The 17,515-nt window shown below is 42.0% G+C and overlaps 2 protein-coding genes across 3 annotated transcripts in view; both read right to left on the bottom strand.

Moving 5' to 3' along the window:
- The window catches only part of LOC100692857 (uncharacterized), a 444,159-nt gene that overhangs the window by 82,461 nt on the left and 344,183 nt on the right, over nt 1–17,515 (bottom strand). The window lies entirely within an intron of this gene.
- Nucleotides 177–14,782, bottom strand: psip1b (PC4 and SFRS1 interacting protein 1b). Of its 2 annotated transcripts, none has more exons than XM_005459134.4 (12): nt 14,626–14,782; nt 11,885–12,009; nt 11,742–11,806; nt 11,526–11,661; nt 8,370–8,858; nt 5,961–6,161; nt 4,193–5,740; nt 4,009–4,115; nt 2,977–3,925; nt 1,807–1,908; nt 1,153–1,426; nt 177–695 (listed from the first exon to the last, which is right to left on the bottom strand). In XM_005459134.4, the coding sequence occupies exons 2-12, from the start codon at nt 11,966–11,968 to the stop codon at nt 682–684; spliced, it is 3,969 nt and encodes a 1,322-aa protein (XP_005459191.1). In that variant the 5' UTR covers nt 11,969–12,009; nt 14,626–14,782; the 3' UTR covers nt 177–681. The 2 variants fall into 2 exon arrangements, with proteins under 2 accessions (XP_005459191.1, XP_005459192.1); XM_005459135.4 differs by having other exon boundaries at nt 4,193–5,701.

Here is a 17,515-nt window from a genome sequence, read left to right as displayed (position 1 = left end):
AAGGAATAAAAACATCATTGAATCACAATAAAACTAAAAATTAAAGAAAAAAAAGATCCAAGGCCAGAATGGTCTGTGGGCCTCCTGCCTGTTGACATTTAATGCTTGAGTTTACCAAAAAAAAAATATATATCAGTCCCAGTGAGGCATTTATAAAAATGAAACTTTATAACAGATAAGATCACAACAGATAACAGATAAATTTTCCAGCACCTCTGTCAGGTGCTGGAAAACTCCGCCTCTAAACGTCTTAGAAGGATGTCAGCTTAAACAGCAGGTACACATTAATGCTCAGGTGTGTAATGCTCTCGTCTTCAGTTTAATGCTTGTTTCATCGAAGTGGAAAAAAAATAAACATCCATTTCAAATAAAATCAGCTGCTCCAAAGCACTTAATAACTTAATAAGGCGGCTTCAGCACAACAAGCTGCAGGGTAAACACAGCACACCTGTTCAGGTGTGACAGTCCACACAGAGGACTTAAACGGACAGGTAAACACGGCATTGAGCGCGTGCAATGAGGTAAGTGGTTTTGGAAAATCCCATTGTGTGTGTGTGTGTGTGTGTGTGTGTGTGTGTGTGCGTGAGTGCATGCGTGTAAAGGACGAGATTTTATTTCAGGTCCACCCAGTAGCAGATTACAGTTGGATCAGTCCAGGCTGCTTCCAGTAATGATGAGCCATCAGGAAGAGTCCACTGGAGATTTGAGGGGGAGGACAAAATTAATAAGTATATCAATAAAAGAATAAACAAACAAACAAACAAATAAATAAATAAGATACAATACAAACTCACAAATAATAATAATAATGATAAAAACATAAATTATGAACCAAAAACAAACAACCAAAAATGAAATGGAATGCTCCTCAGAAAATGTCAGTGTTAATGCTTTAATACAAAAAAATAATAACTTAAAATTACAATTAAGCATTTTTTTTTCCTGTATATAATTTTAATTATTGAATGATACAATAACACATGGTGTAAATATTTAATGTAGTGTTTAATTATGAAACGAATATCAATATGGAGATATTTTATAATATAAGCTGTAAAGTCTTTTATCTTTAATATTTTTACTAATTATAAGTTTGTGTAATTTTTTTGTCACAAATCTGATTACTTATTTTTAGATTTTTTTTCTTTTTACCTTCAGCTTTCTCCTCTTCGTCACTCTTCCTGTTCTCGTTCACCTGCCCTATGCGGCTCTTCGCCTCATGCAGCAGCCCCTCTTTCCTCACCTTCTCCCTGCAGCGCTCCACCCTCTGTGCCTCCTCCTGCTCCTTCTCCTCCAGCAGCGAACGCAAAAAAGCAGCACTCACCACCTCCTCCTCCCCCTCTCCCACCAGGAAGGCGTTCTTGAAGCGGTTGTAGAGCATCGACGCCTTGTCCATGATGTCCTGGTTCGCCCGGTAGTAACGCATCTGCTCATGAAAGAAAACAAACACATAATATCACGATTTTTATTGTTATTTATTTATTTAGAATTCATGAATGGAGGAAAGATGTTCATGACGGTTTCCCTTTTCTCAGCTGTGTGTCGGCCCAGGTTCAACATTGAAAGTGACCAATCACACTGCAGTGATGTCATAATTTTGCGACGTGGAAACACCATCACACCTAACCCTAATTCTAACCGTAACCACGGTGACCCTAACCAACAACCCTTACCACCCCATTTTTGGGATTTTTTTTCCCTGAGTGGAAACAAAGCGATGACATCATAGAAGTGTGACAGGTCAGATGCAATGATCCAGGAACAACATCATCATGAAGATATCAGATACACCGCATGCGTGTTTACCTTCCTGAGAGTGGCAATGAGCTCGCTGTGCCTCTGGACGTGTTGAGATGTCACATAAACCATACTGAGCTGATTCAGTGCAGTCAGACACTTGCTGATGTCCTGAGGATGAAGCACATCAGTCACATTGTTCAGTTTCAGTTAACCCTTTAAGACCTACCATAGAACCAAGTCCGCCAGAGCTTATATTATATTTTTACATGCTGTAGTGCCAATTTTGGGAGCATTTCAAGTTGCTATACATCAATACAACCATTATAGCCCAAATTTTAATAATATGTATGGATTAAGTGCATAGTTATTACATAAATTGCAAAAAAGTGCAATAAACTACAAAAAAAAATGAAAATCGTTTTTGTTTTTTAACATATATTTCTAGTTAGAGAAATTTAAGAGGCTTATCCCTCAAAACTGTAAATACAAAAAAGTTGCACAAAATAGTTTCCCACCACAGGAAATTTATTTGAAGTGTCTTCATAGTTTTATTTTTGAAATACACCAATTTTTATATACTGCAGAAAAAACGAAAATAAATATTATAGTGCAAATTTGCAAAAAAGCAGCATATGCATCAAAATAAACTATTTCCAGCTGTGCAATTTGAGTTCTAAGCATCCCAGAAACGACACAGAAAGTCATAAAGTAAAACATAACTTTTAAAAACACCAGTATAGGCTCTGAGGCCCTGATAGTAAAAAACACTACATTTCCGCGAAAATGACGCCACTTCCGGTTTCGGGCAGGTAATGGCGGACATGCGAAAGTTCGCGCTGACGTCTATTCCAACGTAGGAAGTGTTTTACGAACAGCTGATCGGATTGGCAAAGCGTGTTTCTGGAATATTATGTTTTTGTTGATGTAAGTACAACTTCTCCGGTTTCATATGCAAAAAAAATTATTGCTCTAGCTTACGTGGTTGCAGAGCTACCGGGATTTAAAAATAGTTATGCAAAACGGAGCGTGCCCGCTCCGACCGGTTTTAAAGGGTTAACATACAGCTTTTCTGAATTATTAAAGCTGCATTTTGGTTTTCTGGCCACTAGAGGGCAGTGTAACTCCTGATAGTTAAAGCAGTAAGAATCATAAATTTAATAAAATCATTTTATTCGAGAACTGTTTCACATTTTGTGCCGTCGTTAATCTGCAGCCAGTTTAAGTTTCGGTTCTTACAGGATTGTCATTCTTCAGAGAAATACGAATGTCTCCATGGATCCGGTGCAGCGTTGAGTCAGTCAGCGTCACTGTCGAACTCTTCTTCTGCTGCTCCTTCACCGGTTTACTTTCTCCTGCAGGGCTCTTCTCCACCGCTGCTGATGTCTCGGGTCGGCTTGCTCCGTCGCTTTTCTTCTCCTCGCCGCTCTTCCTCTGCCCACCTGGCTCCTCCCCGTCAGATTTCTTCTCACCCTTCGTCTTTTGCGTTTCGTGTTTTTCAGTCTTTTCCTCCTTTTTCGATTTCTCCACCGCCTCCTTCTTCTTCTCTTCAACCTCCTCTTCTTTTCTTTTTACCGCTGCTTCCCCCTCCTCCTTGCTCTCGTCCTTTTTCTTCGCCGCCTCCGTCATGCTTTTGGCTTTTTTCTCCTCCATCGCCACTTGCGTTCTTTCAGATCTCGTCTCGACCTCGACGTTTTTCTTCACCTTCCCATCGTCAAGCTTCTTCTCTTTCTCTTCAGGACCCTTCTTCTTCTCTTTCTCCAAACTTCTTTTCTTTTCCACCTTCTCCTCTTTCTTCTTCTCCCCCTCCTTTGCCGATGTGCCTCCCACCTTCTCCTCTTCCTTCATGGTCATTCCTCCCATCATTGTCTTCACCTGGACCTTTGGCCCCTGCCCGGCTGTTGCCTTGACGATCTTTCCAATTATTTTTCTCTCCTCCTTCTTTTCTTCATCACTCTTTTTCTTCTCCTCCTCCTCCTCCTTTTCCTTCATTTTCAGCTCCACATCTTGCCTTTTCTCCACCTTTTCCACTCCCTGCGTCTTCTCTGATGTCCTCCCCTCTCCCTTCTTGGCGCCTTCCTTCTTCTTCTCTGACGTTTTCCTGGCTGCAGCTGACTCCTTTGCACTCCTCCACTCTGACCTCGTCGGACTTCCTGTCCTCCTCCTCTTCGCTCCGTCGCCGCCTCTCCTGATGAGAAAACAGACAGAGGTTTAAACTCCACCTCCTAACTGATTTTACCCCATCAGACTTTTTTTTCCCCTAACTCTTACAGAGCGCTCCTCATCGCCTCCCTCCTCCTCACTCCTCTCCCGGCCTTCAGCAGACCCCTTAGAGACTTTAGTACGCTCTCCCTCTTGGCAGCCAGGTGGCGCTGTCGCTGTGGAAGAAATGTTGAGATGCTGTCATCCTTCTCTTCAATTTAAAACATTTCTTTAATGAAGACAGACTCTCTACCTCATCGTCGGGAGCAGCGCCTCCTCTTGTCTCCCTCTCAGTTTTCTCCTTCTGCTTCTCTCCCTCTGATCGCCTCTCGCTCTTCTCTTCTTCCACCTTCCTCTTCTCTTCTTCTCTTCTTAAATCTTTCTTTTCTTCTGTAACATCCTTCCTCACCTTCTGCTGTGCCTCCTTTTCTCTCGTTCTCCTCGTTTCTCTGGCTTCTGTGCTCCTGTCTCTCCTCGTCTTGTCCTCTTCCACCTTCTTCTCTTCCTCTTTACTTCTCAGGTCTTTCTTTTCCTCCGAAACATCTTTCCTCGCGTTCTGCTGTGCCTCCTTTTCTCTCATCCTCCTTGTTTCTCGAGCCTCTGTGCTCCCTTCTTTCCTTGTCCTCTCCTCTTCCACCTTCTTCACCTCCTTCTCTCTTCTTGAATGCTTCCTTTCATCTGAATCATCTTTCCTTGTCTTCTGAAGCACCTCCTTTTCTCTTGTCCTCCTCATTTCTTTGGGTTCTGGGTTAATGTCCTTCCTTTTCTTCTCCTCTTCCACCTCCTCCTCTTTACTTCTCACATCTTTCTTTCCCTCTGAAACATTCTTCATTTTCTGCTGCGCCTCCTTTTCTCTCGTCCTCCTCATGTCTTTGGGCTCCGGGTTAATGTCTTTCCTTGTCTTCTCCTCTTCCACCTTCTGCTTCTCCTCCTCCCGCTCTCTTCCCAAATCTTTTTCTTCTGAATCATCCTTTTTCGTTATCTGCTGTGCCTCCTTTTCTCTTGTTCTCCTCTTTTCTCTGGCTTCTGTGCTTCTGTCTCTCCTCGTCTTCTCCTCTTCCTCCACCTTCTTTTCTTCCTCTTTACTTTTCACATCTTTCTTTCCCTCTGAAATGTCCTTCCTCACTTTCTTTTGCGCCTCCTTTTCTTTCAACCTCGTTTCTTTGCCCTCTGTGCTACTGTCTCTTTTCTGCCTCTCCTCTTTGTTGTTCTCCTCCTCCTTCTCATTTCGCCTTGTCTTTACTCCTTCCTCCTCCATTCCTTTCTCCTGTTCCTTGTGTCTTTTTGATGACCGTCTCTCTGTCGTCACCTTTTCTTCGCTGCTGCCCTGACTTTTCTTCTGCACCTCCCCTTCACTCCTCCTTTTGACTCCTCGGACCTCTTCCTTATCTCCTTCCTCTTTCTCCTTCTCATTCGTTTTCCTTTGTACCACCACCTCATTGTTTTTCTCCTCTCTTCTCCTCTTGACTCCTTTGTCATCTTCCTTCTCCTTCCCCTGATCTGCCTTCTTCTGAACCTCCTCCTCCTCCTTCCTCCTCTTCACTCCTTGGCCCCCTTTCTTCTGCTCCTCCCTCTCATCTCTCCTTGTCCTTACTCCTCTGCTGTCTTCCTTTTCCTCCTCTTTCTTCTGCACCTCCTCTTCTTTTTTGCGCTTGACTTCTCTGGTCCCTTTCTTTTCCTCCCTCTCCTCCTCTTCTTCCTCCTTCCTCCTCCCACCTGTTGTCATCAGAGCAGGTTCCATCTTCTGCAGATTCACATTGATCTGACGGAGACGAGGAAAACATGAAACTTTATTCAAAGGCTGAAAAGACAAAACAAGAAAAAGAAGTTTAACATGTGTTTCTGTTGCTTAGCAACCAACACATTAGCAGAGCAGAGGGTCTGAGTTGAGATTTTAGATAAAATCTTACGTTTTAATCAAAGAAAGAGCTGAAGGCCTTTTTTTTTTTTTCTTTCTAAACAGTGTTGGACTACTGAATAACACAAGTTATTAATGGCTCGTTTGTGTTCTTTAAACTTACAATGGGCAGCATCACTCGATGTGTGGTCACCTTTGGACCCTCTGCTCGGCTCCTGGTCGTCGCATCACTTGCAGCTTCTTTGCTTCCGTTGGAGGCTTCAGCCGGTTTGGGTTCTGCTTCCTTTGCCAGCACTTCAGTCGTGCTTTTAGCCTTTTCTTTACTTGCTGTGGTTTCACCCACTGAAACTTTGACCGCTGCTGTCTGTGACGAAGAAGAAACATAAAAGTTTATTTGTATTTGATGCATCTAATGTCCACAGTCCAGCTTGCTCTTCCCCACCAAGCGAGCTCTAATAAAAGCAGAAGCTCCAGTTTCCTCCATAAACTAGAGGATGGGGCGAGCTATGGATTGGTGGTGTACTCATGAAGGTGTGTGAGAGCAGAACGAACCTGACACATTTTTCTTGTTGCACGAAAAACTGGACAAAACCTACAAAGGCGCTGGTTTGAACCCGAGACCGTAGTTCACACAGCTTTGTTTCCAGCTTCAATCTCAGAGCCAGAAACAACAACAAGCGAACTCTTTATTCTTTCTCCACTGTAGGCCTGTGTCATTATCTGTGATTTACAGACGTAAAAATGGCCTCAAATTACCCTGAAAGTTAAATGTTTGATCTGTGATATCCAATTACTGAATAGCACCACAAGATGGCGCCTCCTCTCTTTTTGTGTTTAGCTGGAGTTGAGACACAGACACTGATGGACGCATGGACAGGATAAACATTAAGAAGATGAAACTATTCTACTCGATTTTTATGTCTCAAGTGTTCATAAAGACAAAATGGCTTCCCATACCCCCCCCTTCTCTGCAGACACCTCCAGCTCTTCTACATCCTTTGTGCATTCTGCACAAAAAAAGTAACATTTTATTTATTTATTTTGCACCTTTCAAGTTAAATTTCACAACAGAGGTGTTTCTAAGCCATCTGAGAGACCTGGTCCTGTCCCAGGACGCCCCTGTTTAGGTGTTCAACCACCTGGTGTGAAGCATCTCTGAGGCTGAGGATGATCATGTCTTCCAGTCGTATCCACATTCTTATGCTTTTGACCATTACTCAGCTTGTGGCTGCAGATGATGCGAGGCCCACGGCTGATTCAATGTTCCCCTCCCTTTCACAAGTAGGCACTCCAGCCTTTCCGGAGGAGCACTCTGAGCTGCAAAGTCTCATCCCGACTGCTCCGCTTAGAGCTTCAGTTTGACGTGGAGCCTCAATGAAGCCTCAAGGACCATAAAAGTAGGGCTGCACAATTAATCATTAGAAAATCGCGATCTCAATTCATACTTATGTGCGATCTCGTTTCCAAATGACAACGATAAAAAAAAAAAAAAAAGATGACGATTGCACCGCATTTTGATCCGGGACGTAATCTGCATGAAAACAAGCGCTCACTCTTCCTGCTCAACAAATGACAAGGGCGGAGCCTTATACCACGTAATACCGAAGCCAGCTGGTTGCTAAAATTGGCAGGGAAAAAACAATGGAGAGCACGTGAGAGATGACGAAGCTGTAAAGGCCAAGAAAGTGACAGGAGAAAATCCGTCCCCGTCAACCACCCAAACATCAATAACGGGAACTTTATACAGCGCTTCCCCATACCCATCGAAGTCCCGCAGGCACAAAAAAATTACGGAGGCTATCACTTATCACCTGGCTAAAGATATGGCTCCCATCAACACTGTGAAACGAGGGATTTGGGAAAATTATCAACACCCTATACAAACGCTACACAGTGCCGTCCCGCAACTATTTTTCAAATGTTGCACTACCTGCTCTATACACGCAGTGTCGAGCAACGGTGGAGACGGAATTACAAGCAGTTCAACATTTTGCGGGAACGACAAAATGTGAGACATTTATTGTTTTTATGTTCAGTCTCAACTGTTACGAAGTTGATGTGCAGTTAATAAGTGCAATAAATATTTACATTGGAAAAGAAAATCGTGAGAGAATCGTGATCTCAATGCTAAGCAAAAAAATCGTGATTCTCATTTTATGCAAAATCGTGCAGCCCTACATAAAAGTCTCAAAAAGCAGAGATGTCATGCAAACTGGAACCACTCTGCTCTCTAACTGCATTCAGCTGGCCGACAGTAAAACACCGGCCAAGACTACAGTCATACAGGAGCTTAACAGCCCACAACAATGGGCTTAATCCTCCTGAATCACTCCCTAGAACACACTCTGAGGATGTGGTTTCCCCAAGTTCACAGAGCACATACAGAGTGGGTCCAGTGCTCCACAACCAGGATAAGACTGTCACTGACTGACAGGCATCATCTCCAGCCCCATGGTGTAGACCGTCACAGGGAGTCTGAGAGACCGCAGAACCACCGCTGAACCACTCCCAGTCCAGAGGCCCTGTCCCTAAATGCAACAGTCCCCCAGTTTTAAAACATTTAACCTCTCACCTCTTTCTCAGTCTTGGCTGAGGTGTTGCTTTCACGTGCACTCCCTCCTGCAGACGGGCCACTGCTTGCTGACCTTCTGCTTCGAGTAGTCACGACGGTCTCTGCGGTGTCTGCAGCGGGGGCGGCTTTAGGAGTTGAAACCTGTTTGGACTCCTCACTTTGCTCTGCAGCCAGTCTCGATGAGGCTCGTGTGGGAGTTCTAACAGCAGCGTCCTCTTCGCCTCCTGTGCGCCTCCTGTCGGCGGCTGCTTTACTGACTGACTCGGATGTGCTGGGAGGAGATTTAGTGGCAGCGCTTGCAGTCTGACTTTTAGCAGCAGACGTCGGTTTAGCGGGTGTAGATTTGGTCGCTGGTCCGGGTTTAGCAGGTGTAGCCTTGGTTGATTTGGCAGGTGTAGTTTTAGGTGCCGGGGTTGGTTTAGCTGGAGTAGCTTTGGTTGCAGAAGCCGGTTTTGCTGGTGTACTCTCTGTGATTGACTTCCCCGGTACCTGAACAGAAGACAGAGCAGAGAACCTCCATTAGAACTGAAACATGCCTCAATCATGGGCTATAAGACATTCATGAAGCAGAGGTGCCAGCAGTGTGGGAAATATAGCTCCCTATCCATCTCTTTAAGCCCAGTCTGTTCTGATTGGTTGGCTTCCAAACGTTATAAAAACAAATGTAACAAGTTTTACTCATTTTTCCACCTAAAATGTTCTCACACAGCTGCACATTTGAGCCTGAACGTCTGGTGTCCTGGTGCAGCCACGGCAACCTGGTGCTGAACGCCCAGAAGACTGGAGATTATTGTGGAGCCACCATCAGGGACAAACAGAGACTGCAGCGTGTTGTGCGCTCTGCTGAGAAGGTGATTGGCTGCAGACTCCCATCTCTGCAGGACCTGTACACCTCCAGGACACTGGGGCGTGCAGCTCGGATCACAGCTGACCCTTCTCACCCTGGACACAGTCTGTTTGACCTGCTCCCCTCAGGCAGGAGGCTCCGGTCCATTCGGACCAGAACCTCTCGACATAAGAACAGTTTCTTCCCCTCTGCTGTTGGACTCATGAACAATAACCACATGACTGTTCCCACCACTAACACATGACCCTATACTGTATTCACTGCATCTGTTCCATTTTTGCACTGACCATCACCTGCATTCATGTATATATCTATCTGCTTAGCACTTTTAATTCTTATTTTTATGTTTGTTTAAGTGTTGTCTTAAAGTATGTTTTGCACTAAGTACCGCAGCAATTCCCTAATGTTATAAACCTGCTCAACATTTGGCAATAAAACTTTTTCTGATTCTGAATCTGACAGAAAATTTGCAAGTAAACAACATCAACAACCAACTGACCAACCCTAGCGATACAGTGATGACCAATGGGCCTCCAACACGTCTGCTGAAGGATTCAAAGGTAACCTTGTGCTAGTAGAAGTTCAGCTATTTATTTCTTCCAATTTGAAAACTGAGAAATGGCCAATCAGATTTATGGGGGCTGTTAAAGAGACAGTAGCTGAAATGTCCCATCTTTAGACTCTATGGGCTGGACTGTAGGACCGTATCAGACAACACCACCATAGCTGCCTGCTCTCTTTACAGATGATGCTGCAGGTGAAACATTTCCTCTTTCATGTCTGTCACATGAGCTCATCATGAACCTGCTCACATCTGTGAAGAGAACCAGCTCCCACTGTTGGACCTGCCACTCCAGGTGATGATCTGACCTAAGTGGGCAGACTCATACTCCTGAAGTAAAGCTGTGCCACATCAAATCAGCCAAGATCATACCAATACAATTTTTTTTAGGTGATTTAAGAGTGTCTGTGATCAATCACAGCAGCTACATGGAAAAGGAAGGAAAATTCTCAGAATTCACTGACAATAAAAGCTGCAGGCTGAAAATTGAAAGCATCAAGAAAACACTGTTCAGTATTTTTACTGAAAAGATTCGGCATGAGCCCCCGCATCCTCAGGACCTTCTATCGCTGTGCCATTGAGAGCATCCTCACTGGATGCATCACCACCTGGTACGGCAACAGCACCGCTTACAACCGCAAAGCTCTCCAGAGAGTAGTGCAGTGTGCTGAACGGATAATTGGAGGTGAGCTTCCCTCCCTCCAAGACATCTACAGGAAGCGGTGCCTGAGGAAAGCGGGGAGGATCATCAAGGACTCCAGTCACCCCAGCCATAAACTCTTCAGACTACTTCCATCAGGAAGGAGGTTCTGCAGCATCCGGTCCCGAACCAGCAGACTGAGAGACAGCTTTTTCCACCAGGCCATCAGACTGCTGAACACGTCATAGACACCTCACCCTCACTACTGGAACTTCAACATTATGCACTCCAAACTGTACATTAATGCCACTGTTTTGCACATACCAACCTCTGTATATTTTATATATCTTATTTTATTGTTTACTCTATTTCATTTGTAAAACATGTATATACACACTCACACACACACACACACACACACACACACGTAGAAAAACATATTTAGTACACACATTCAGTAATGCATATACCTTTATATATGGTACATATATTTATTACTTTTAGATTAGCCATTTTTATATTTTGCTTGTTGCACGTTATTGTATTTTGCACAACTCTGTTGCTTGTGAAGCTCGCACACAAGAATTTCACTCGCATGTACTGTACCAGTGTACCTGCACATGTGACGTGACAATAAAGGTGATTTGATTTTTGATTTGATTTTGATTTATATATCAGATACATCGTCACAAATGTAATTTTAAAGCTATACCATCTTTTTAAAGCAGTGCGTCAGAAATATTACAAACACATTAGAAAATGCTTTTTGCAGTTCTTTTACAACCATTCATTTACATGAAAACGAACTGAAAGATTACGTAACATTTTCATTCCAACTTAAAAATCTTGAGTATTTTGTGATCAAACAAACTTATATTTTGCCTCTTTGTGATTCAATCGACTTAGAGAGAGTTAAAAATACTTTTAACCATCGAGTGTTTTCCACACATTGGAATAATTAAGGACTTCACACCTTGGAAAACCATCCACGGGGCTGAGGCCCTTATCAGGCCCTAGATGCCTCAGGCCTAAATAATTTCAACCCAGCACCATTCAGATTAAAGATAAAGTGTCCTGTTGATGAGTGATTTTTAAAGAGAGACTTACTTTGAGTTTACTCCCGACTCCAGGCGTGTTCTGGATCTCCCACATGCCCTCGGTGAAGCCTTTGATGCGAACGCCACTGCCGTACTTCATCTTGTTTCCCACGTAAGGGACGATGTTCTCCGGCGGCAGGAAGCCACTGGGGAGGAGAGATTAATCACAGTTCGATCAATGCTGCTGAGAAAACAATGTGATTGATCTGCAGCTGCGCGTACGTACATCTGATGGGTCCCAAAAAAGAAGACGGGGACTCGCTTCTTGTACCCCTCGTCCGACTTACAGATCTGCAAAACAGAGAAGAGTTAAAGCTCGTACACACAAACAGCTGCACGCAGATATTTACAGCTCAGGTGTAAGTGTACCCTCGCCGGCCAGTGAGGGAAGCCCTTCATCTTGGCGAACACCAGATCTCCGGGTTTGAACTGGTCACCATTTTTCCCCGGCATCCTGCTGCTTCAGAGCTCGGTTGCACAGCGGGAATCAAACACTGAAAGACAAGCAGAACATTTAGATCACAGCAGCCGTTTCACACACTTTACTTTCCTGCCAGATTTGTGATGACAGAGCATTCAATGTTCACATCAAACATGGCCAGTGTTTCATTTAAGGATGTAAATGTGGGTAAGAGTGAAAGAAGATGAACAGATGTTGAATCCAGCTGATCTTCAGCCTGTAGTAACCCTACACAGCTGCTGCATACGTTGTAGTCAGAGGATTACAAACACTCATCATTGGCATGAATGTGATGGGAGTTTTGCGTTTTTAATGACTTACTGAATCCGCTCTTTCTCCAGGGTGGAGTGACTGTACATCCATCTTTAATTACTTAAATAAAACAAGAATTGGATGCACAAGTTTGAATTCATTTTGGATTTTCTCCACACAGGGTCAAATACACACACACACTCACTTCATCTTTTATTAAGTGATGCTGAAGTTGGTGTGTTAGTGTTGATCACGTTAGTGATCATGATTGGTTTCTCTTTGCAGGATACAAGAAAGTATTTGTTTGACGACACTCATTGGAATGATCAACACTCAGAACAATGGGAAGATATAACAAGGAGAACTGTAGATTTACACGAGTTGGGAAGATTTAATTTCTAAATAACTGCAGATTCAAAGATCATGAGTTCAAACAACTGTATGCAAGTACAAGTTATTCAGATATGTCACCACTTTGCCAATGTCTAGAAGACCCATAACATGACCCTCAGATGATGTTCTTGGTTAGGATGTTGAGGAATAACCCAGGAGCCTCAAAAAGCTGGAAACTGAACACCAGTTTCACTGTCCACCAATGAAACCAGTTTTACATCGCCATGGACTGAGAAGGTAAGAAAGAAGAAATAAGCCTCCAAATCAAACGCCTTAGAGCTGATCTGAAATCTAAACGTCCACATGGACAAACCAAATATCTTCTGGAGAAATTCAGACAGGCTGTTTGGCCTAAATGAGGCTTTCAAATGTTAGAAATAAGTTTTTTGATAAAGTTTCTTTTTAACATTAATTGCAATGTATGCTCATAATAGAGTTGATACACTTCTCATTAAAAAGATACAAGCACTAAATACAAGCACTAACCCCACAGTGTGAAGGGTTAACTAAGAGGGATAGAAAGAGTTGAGTGTTGAAGGTAAATTGCTACACACTTACAGAACACAGTTTCAGACAGGGCAGGCTGCTTGGCCTTGTGTGTCAACAAGAAATAGAGACTTCATTGTATCAGTTAAAGCTGACATCAGCATGAAAACAAAACATCCCTGGTAACATTTATAAGGTAGGGAGGGGGTTGTATATATGTGTATAATGTACACTTTGAATTATGAATTGTGCTTCACTTCTGGGTGTAGACTGCCTGTCATAGATAAGTCCACAGCTGTGCAACCCAAATCTTTAACTGCCTGATATTAAAATAGTGTGAACTGCTAAATTGTCTCCTGAACTTCTCTCAGTAAAAAAAAAAAACACCACACAAACCTAAGAACACTGTAGCAACTGTACAGCATGGTGGTAGCATCAAGCCCTCGGACTGTTTAGCTGTGAGTGGTACTAGTACATTACACAATGAGGAAGAAGAACTACCTCCAAAATCTTCAACTTCACCTTAAATCAGCATCTAGGTGGTTGAAACTTAGACACAGTCAGGTGTTCCAGCAGGACAATGATCACGGAAACACATCAGAACTGGTTTTTGATGAGATAAAGCAGTGAACACTGAGCTTCTGGTCTTCTTTAAGTTTTTCTCGAGTTTAAAAAAAACCGACTAATTCTGCTAAGAAGATATCAACCCTGAATTATGACAAAGCTTGTTGATTCAAAATTGTGCACCCAGTTCTTGTTTTTTTAAAGTCATTAAAGATGTATGCTTTACATAGATTCCACATTTCAGTGAAATCATTAAAAGCCTAAAACTATTATGACATTCATGCCCATCATGGATGTTTGTGAACTTCTGGCCACAACTCTATGGACTCGAACAAATTAGGGTTTTTTTGTTTGTTTGTTTTGTTTTTTGGAAATATTACTTTGCTCCGTGTTTTGTTCAGTGTGCTTGTGCAGCCCAGATCTTACCAAAGTGCATAAAATGGTCTGTAGGAAACAATTAAAGCGGAAAACCCTACTGTTTTCTTACTCTTCTTTTTTTAAATATAGATTTTAGGGCCTGAGTTAGAGGGTTTTCCCACTAGTTGGGGATTTGAATTTTTCCTCAAATTCAAATTCTCTCTCTCTCTCACACACACACACACACACACACACACACACACAGAATTAATAAATTTAACGTCAACTTGAAGATTAATGGTAACGTGGCACCAAATACTACAATCAATACACCCAACATGTGCTAAACCTGACTGGATGTATAAGCAGGGCCAGACTTGAAGTGTGTAATTAAAAGGTTTCACTTTCTGGACCTGAATCGTCCCACCAGCTGACCTTTGCGTGTACAAAGTGAAATCTTTCACACTAGCTCATCAGTTTCGCGTTTACGCTTTGTTTACAAATACAGGCTAACCACTGACAGCTCGCGCTAACGTGCCGACTCGCGCACCTGAACTTCGTGTTTGTGGCATGCACCGTGGATGTGAGGTGGACTCACCTGCACACAGAACGACTGTCGTCTGCCACCGTGAGAAAAAAGAATACGAAACAACAAGGCTTCTCGTTACTAATCTATCCTCTAATGCACGTCGCCATATTGACCTCTGTGTTCGTGTCACGTGATCCACAATGGTTTTTCCCGCCGCTAGAGGACCGTTCCAACCAGGCAGGAGCTTTTGGACCGTACCACTTTGGCGTACAGTTTTTTGTTTGTTTTGTTGTTGTTGTTCTTGTTTTCAATTTGAATTTAGATTCCTTTCTTTATGATCACCATGGGAATGATGTCATCAATGCACACGTTAAGAAATAAGGCTCTATTTTGAGCTAATAATTCTGTCGTAATTTCCGACTTTCGGCATTGAGAGACTGCCCGTTGCTACGATACGCTTGATCTGCCCTAAATACAAGTCGGAAATAAGTTAATGCCTCTCATTCACACGAGCACTAATGTATTTTGGGGAACTGACAGGCACCAAAAATCAATGTAAGGTATGTAAAGTTCACTGATAATTATAAATGAGAACTACTCCATTTATGTTTAGAGTACAGGCAGGTACAGACCAAGGTATGCATTTTTCTAATGGTTTCATGTGTTTACGGCTAGCATTTATAATAACATAATACCTGTGATTACAAACGTCTATGATAACCATATCCTGAAATGTAAAAATAAATAATAAAATTTTTTAACCACTAATAGTGGCATTATCTGAAAAAAAAAATACCTTTCTGTATACATTAAAATAAAATACAATAAAAAAGTAAAACAAAAAGAGAGTTATTTCCGATTTTTGTTTTGCAAATGTAAAGTGCACCATAAATTGAATGCATTTTTGAAATAACTTTTTAAACTATTATTATTGTTTGACAAAAACAAGGAGGAGGATCTGTTGCAGATCTCTGAAAAAACTGTTTCAAAGCACATGAAAAGCTGAAAGTTGTCTTTTTTGTTGTATTAACTAACGCTACTTTGGGTGAGACTGTGAGAAAATCTGAGCCAACCCTTTGCAGCTAGAACAGCTTCAGCTCTTCTGGGAAGGCTTTCCACAAGGTTATCTAATCAATCAGTCAAGGCTTATTGTGCTTACACAGATAATAATGAAACACAACATTTAAAAAAAATATAAATATATATTAAAAACAAAAAACCATATTATGAATATAATCTACAATGAGTACAAATATAGTGTGTTTATGGGAATTTTTGATCATTCTTACAGAAGTAAATTTGTGACTTCACACACTGATGATGTACGAGAAGACCTGGCTCCCAGTCTCCGCTCCAATTTATCCCAAAGGTGTTCTGTCAGGGTGAGGTCAGGACTCAGGCCAGTCAAGTTATTCTTCACCAAACTCGCTCCTCCATGCCTTTATGGACCTGTCAGTCATGTTGGAACAGGAAGGGGCCATCCTCAAACTGTTCCCACAAAGTTAGGAGCATGAAATGATCTAAAATGTCTGATGTCTCTGCTCTAGAGACCAGTGGCAGCATGCTTTACACAACTGCGTCTGACATGTTGCATTGTGTTTGTTGATATAAGGCTTAGATGTTGCTGTTTCCCATCCAAACCCATTCCATGAAGCTCTCTCTAGGCACTGCTCTGGAGCTAACCTGAAGGCTGTGTGAAGTTTGGAGGTCTGGAGTGACTGACTCTGCAGAAAGTTGCCAACCTCTGCACAGTATGTGCCTCAGCATCTGCTGAACCCGCTCTGTGATTTTACATGGCCTATCAGTTCATGGCTGAGCTGAAGTATATGTCACTGGGACCTGAGTGAAGGTGATTTGGCCCAGGAGGTCGCTGGTCACAGTCAGTCGAGAGTTACCTCGTTGCTGCTATCTTGATCTAAAAGAGATGAAAGAAAAAAAATCTTAATACCAGTTGCAAGTTTAACAGTAGTAGATTAAAAGCCCTACCGCTGAACTGCAGTTGCCTTAGCGTAGAGGATAACAGAAGACATCCAATCTGCAGGATCATCAGTCAGGTTCTGGCCATCCCAAAGTCTGGCTAAATTGGTAGACATTTTTAATATACCATCCTGGAAAATGACGGTCAAATTACAGTGTTCACTCTAATATTAGGTTTTACCTAAGGTTTTACATCCATTTATACCTATGAACAATTATGAATCACTAATTAACCTTAACACACTAACTGCATGTGTTTGGACTGTGGGAGGAAGCTTGAGCACTTTATTTATTTAATATTTCAATAGTTGAAAAAAGTTAAAAAAGTTAAATAATAATAATTTTTTAAATAAATCACTAATTATAACAAATGTAATAAATAAAATCAAATGACTCTTTAATCAGTTTTTGATGTCCATGTTTCAGAATGGTTCGTATCTGTGTTCATATAAAGCATGGCATGTCTACCCTGTTACCCTTATTTGCCACATAAACAGATTTTTAAAAAAAAAATTTAATCATATGGTTGATAAACAAGTTCAAAATGCTTTCTGTGGTCTTCATATGCTAGACTGTTCTACATCACATTGTAAGTCCTTCGAGTTGCTGTAACAGAAAATATCAAGAAAAAACTATTTTTAAAAAATAAGAAAGTATTTACCATTAAACATTCTCTGAAACAACAAGCATAAAGAATTGTGTGTTTGAACCACCACCGACTGTTATGGAAATAAATGGATTCACACACAAACAGGTCATCTTTGTGAGGTTTAATCTGTTTTGCAGAGACAAACAATAGTACAGAGTCCATTAGCAGTCTGCATCACATCTGACCAACAAGAACAACAAGCACCAAATCATTTATAGACACATGTTATTTTTCATGGTGAGAAAAACAGCTGTACATGTGAGAAATATTTAGTACTGAAAGATTATATGGAGGTAGAGCATGATACTGTGGAGCCTTTAATTCAGCTGGGTT

This window comes from Oreochromis niloticus, linkage group LG3, assembly GCF_001858045.2.
Source record: "Oreochromis niloticus isolate F11D_XX linkage group LG3, O_niloticus_UMD_NMBU, whole genome shotgun sequence".
Taxonomy (NCBI): Eukaryota; Metazoa; Chordata; class Actinopteri; order Cichliformes; family Cichlidae; genus Oreochromis; species Oreochromis niloticus.
The sequence above is the reverse complement of the archived record's forward strand: the minus strand, read 5'-3'. Positions and strand labels throughout refer to the sequence as shown.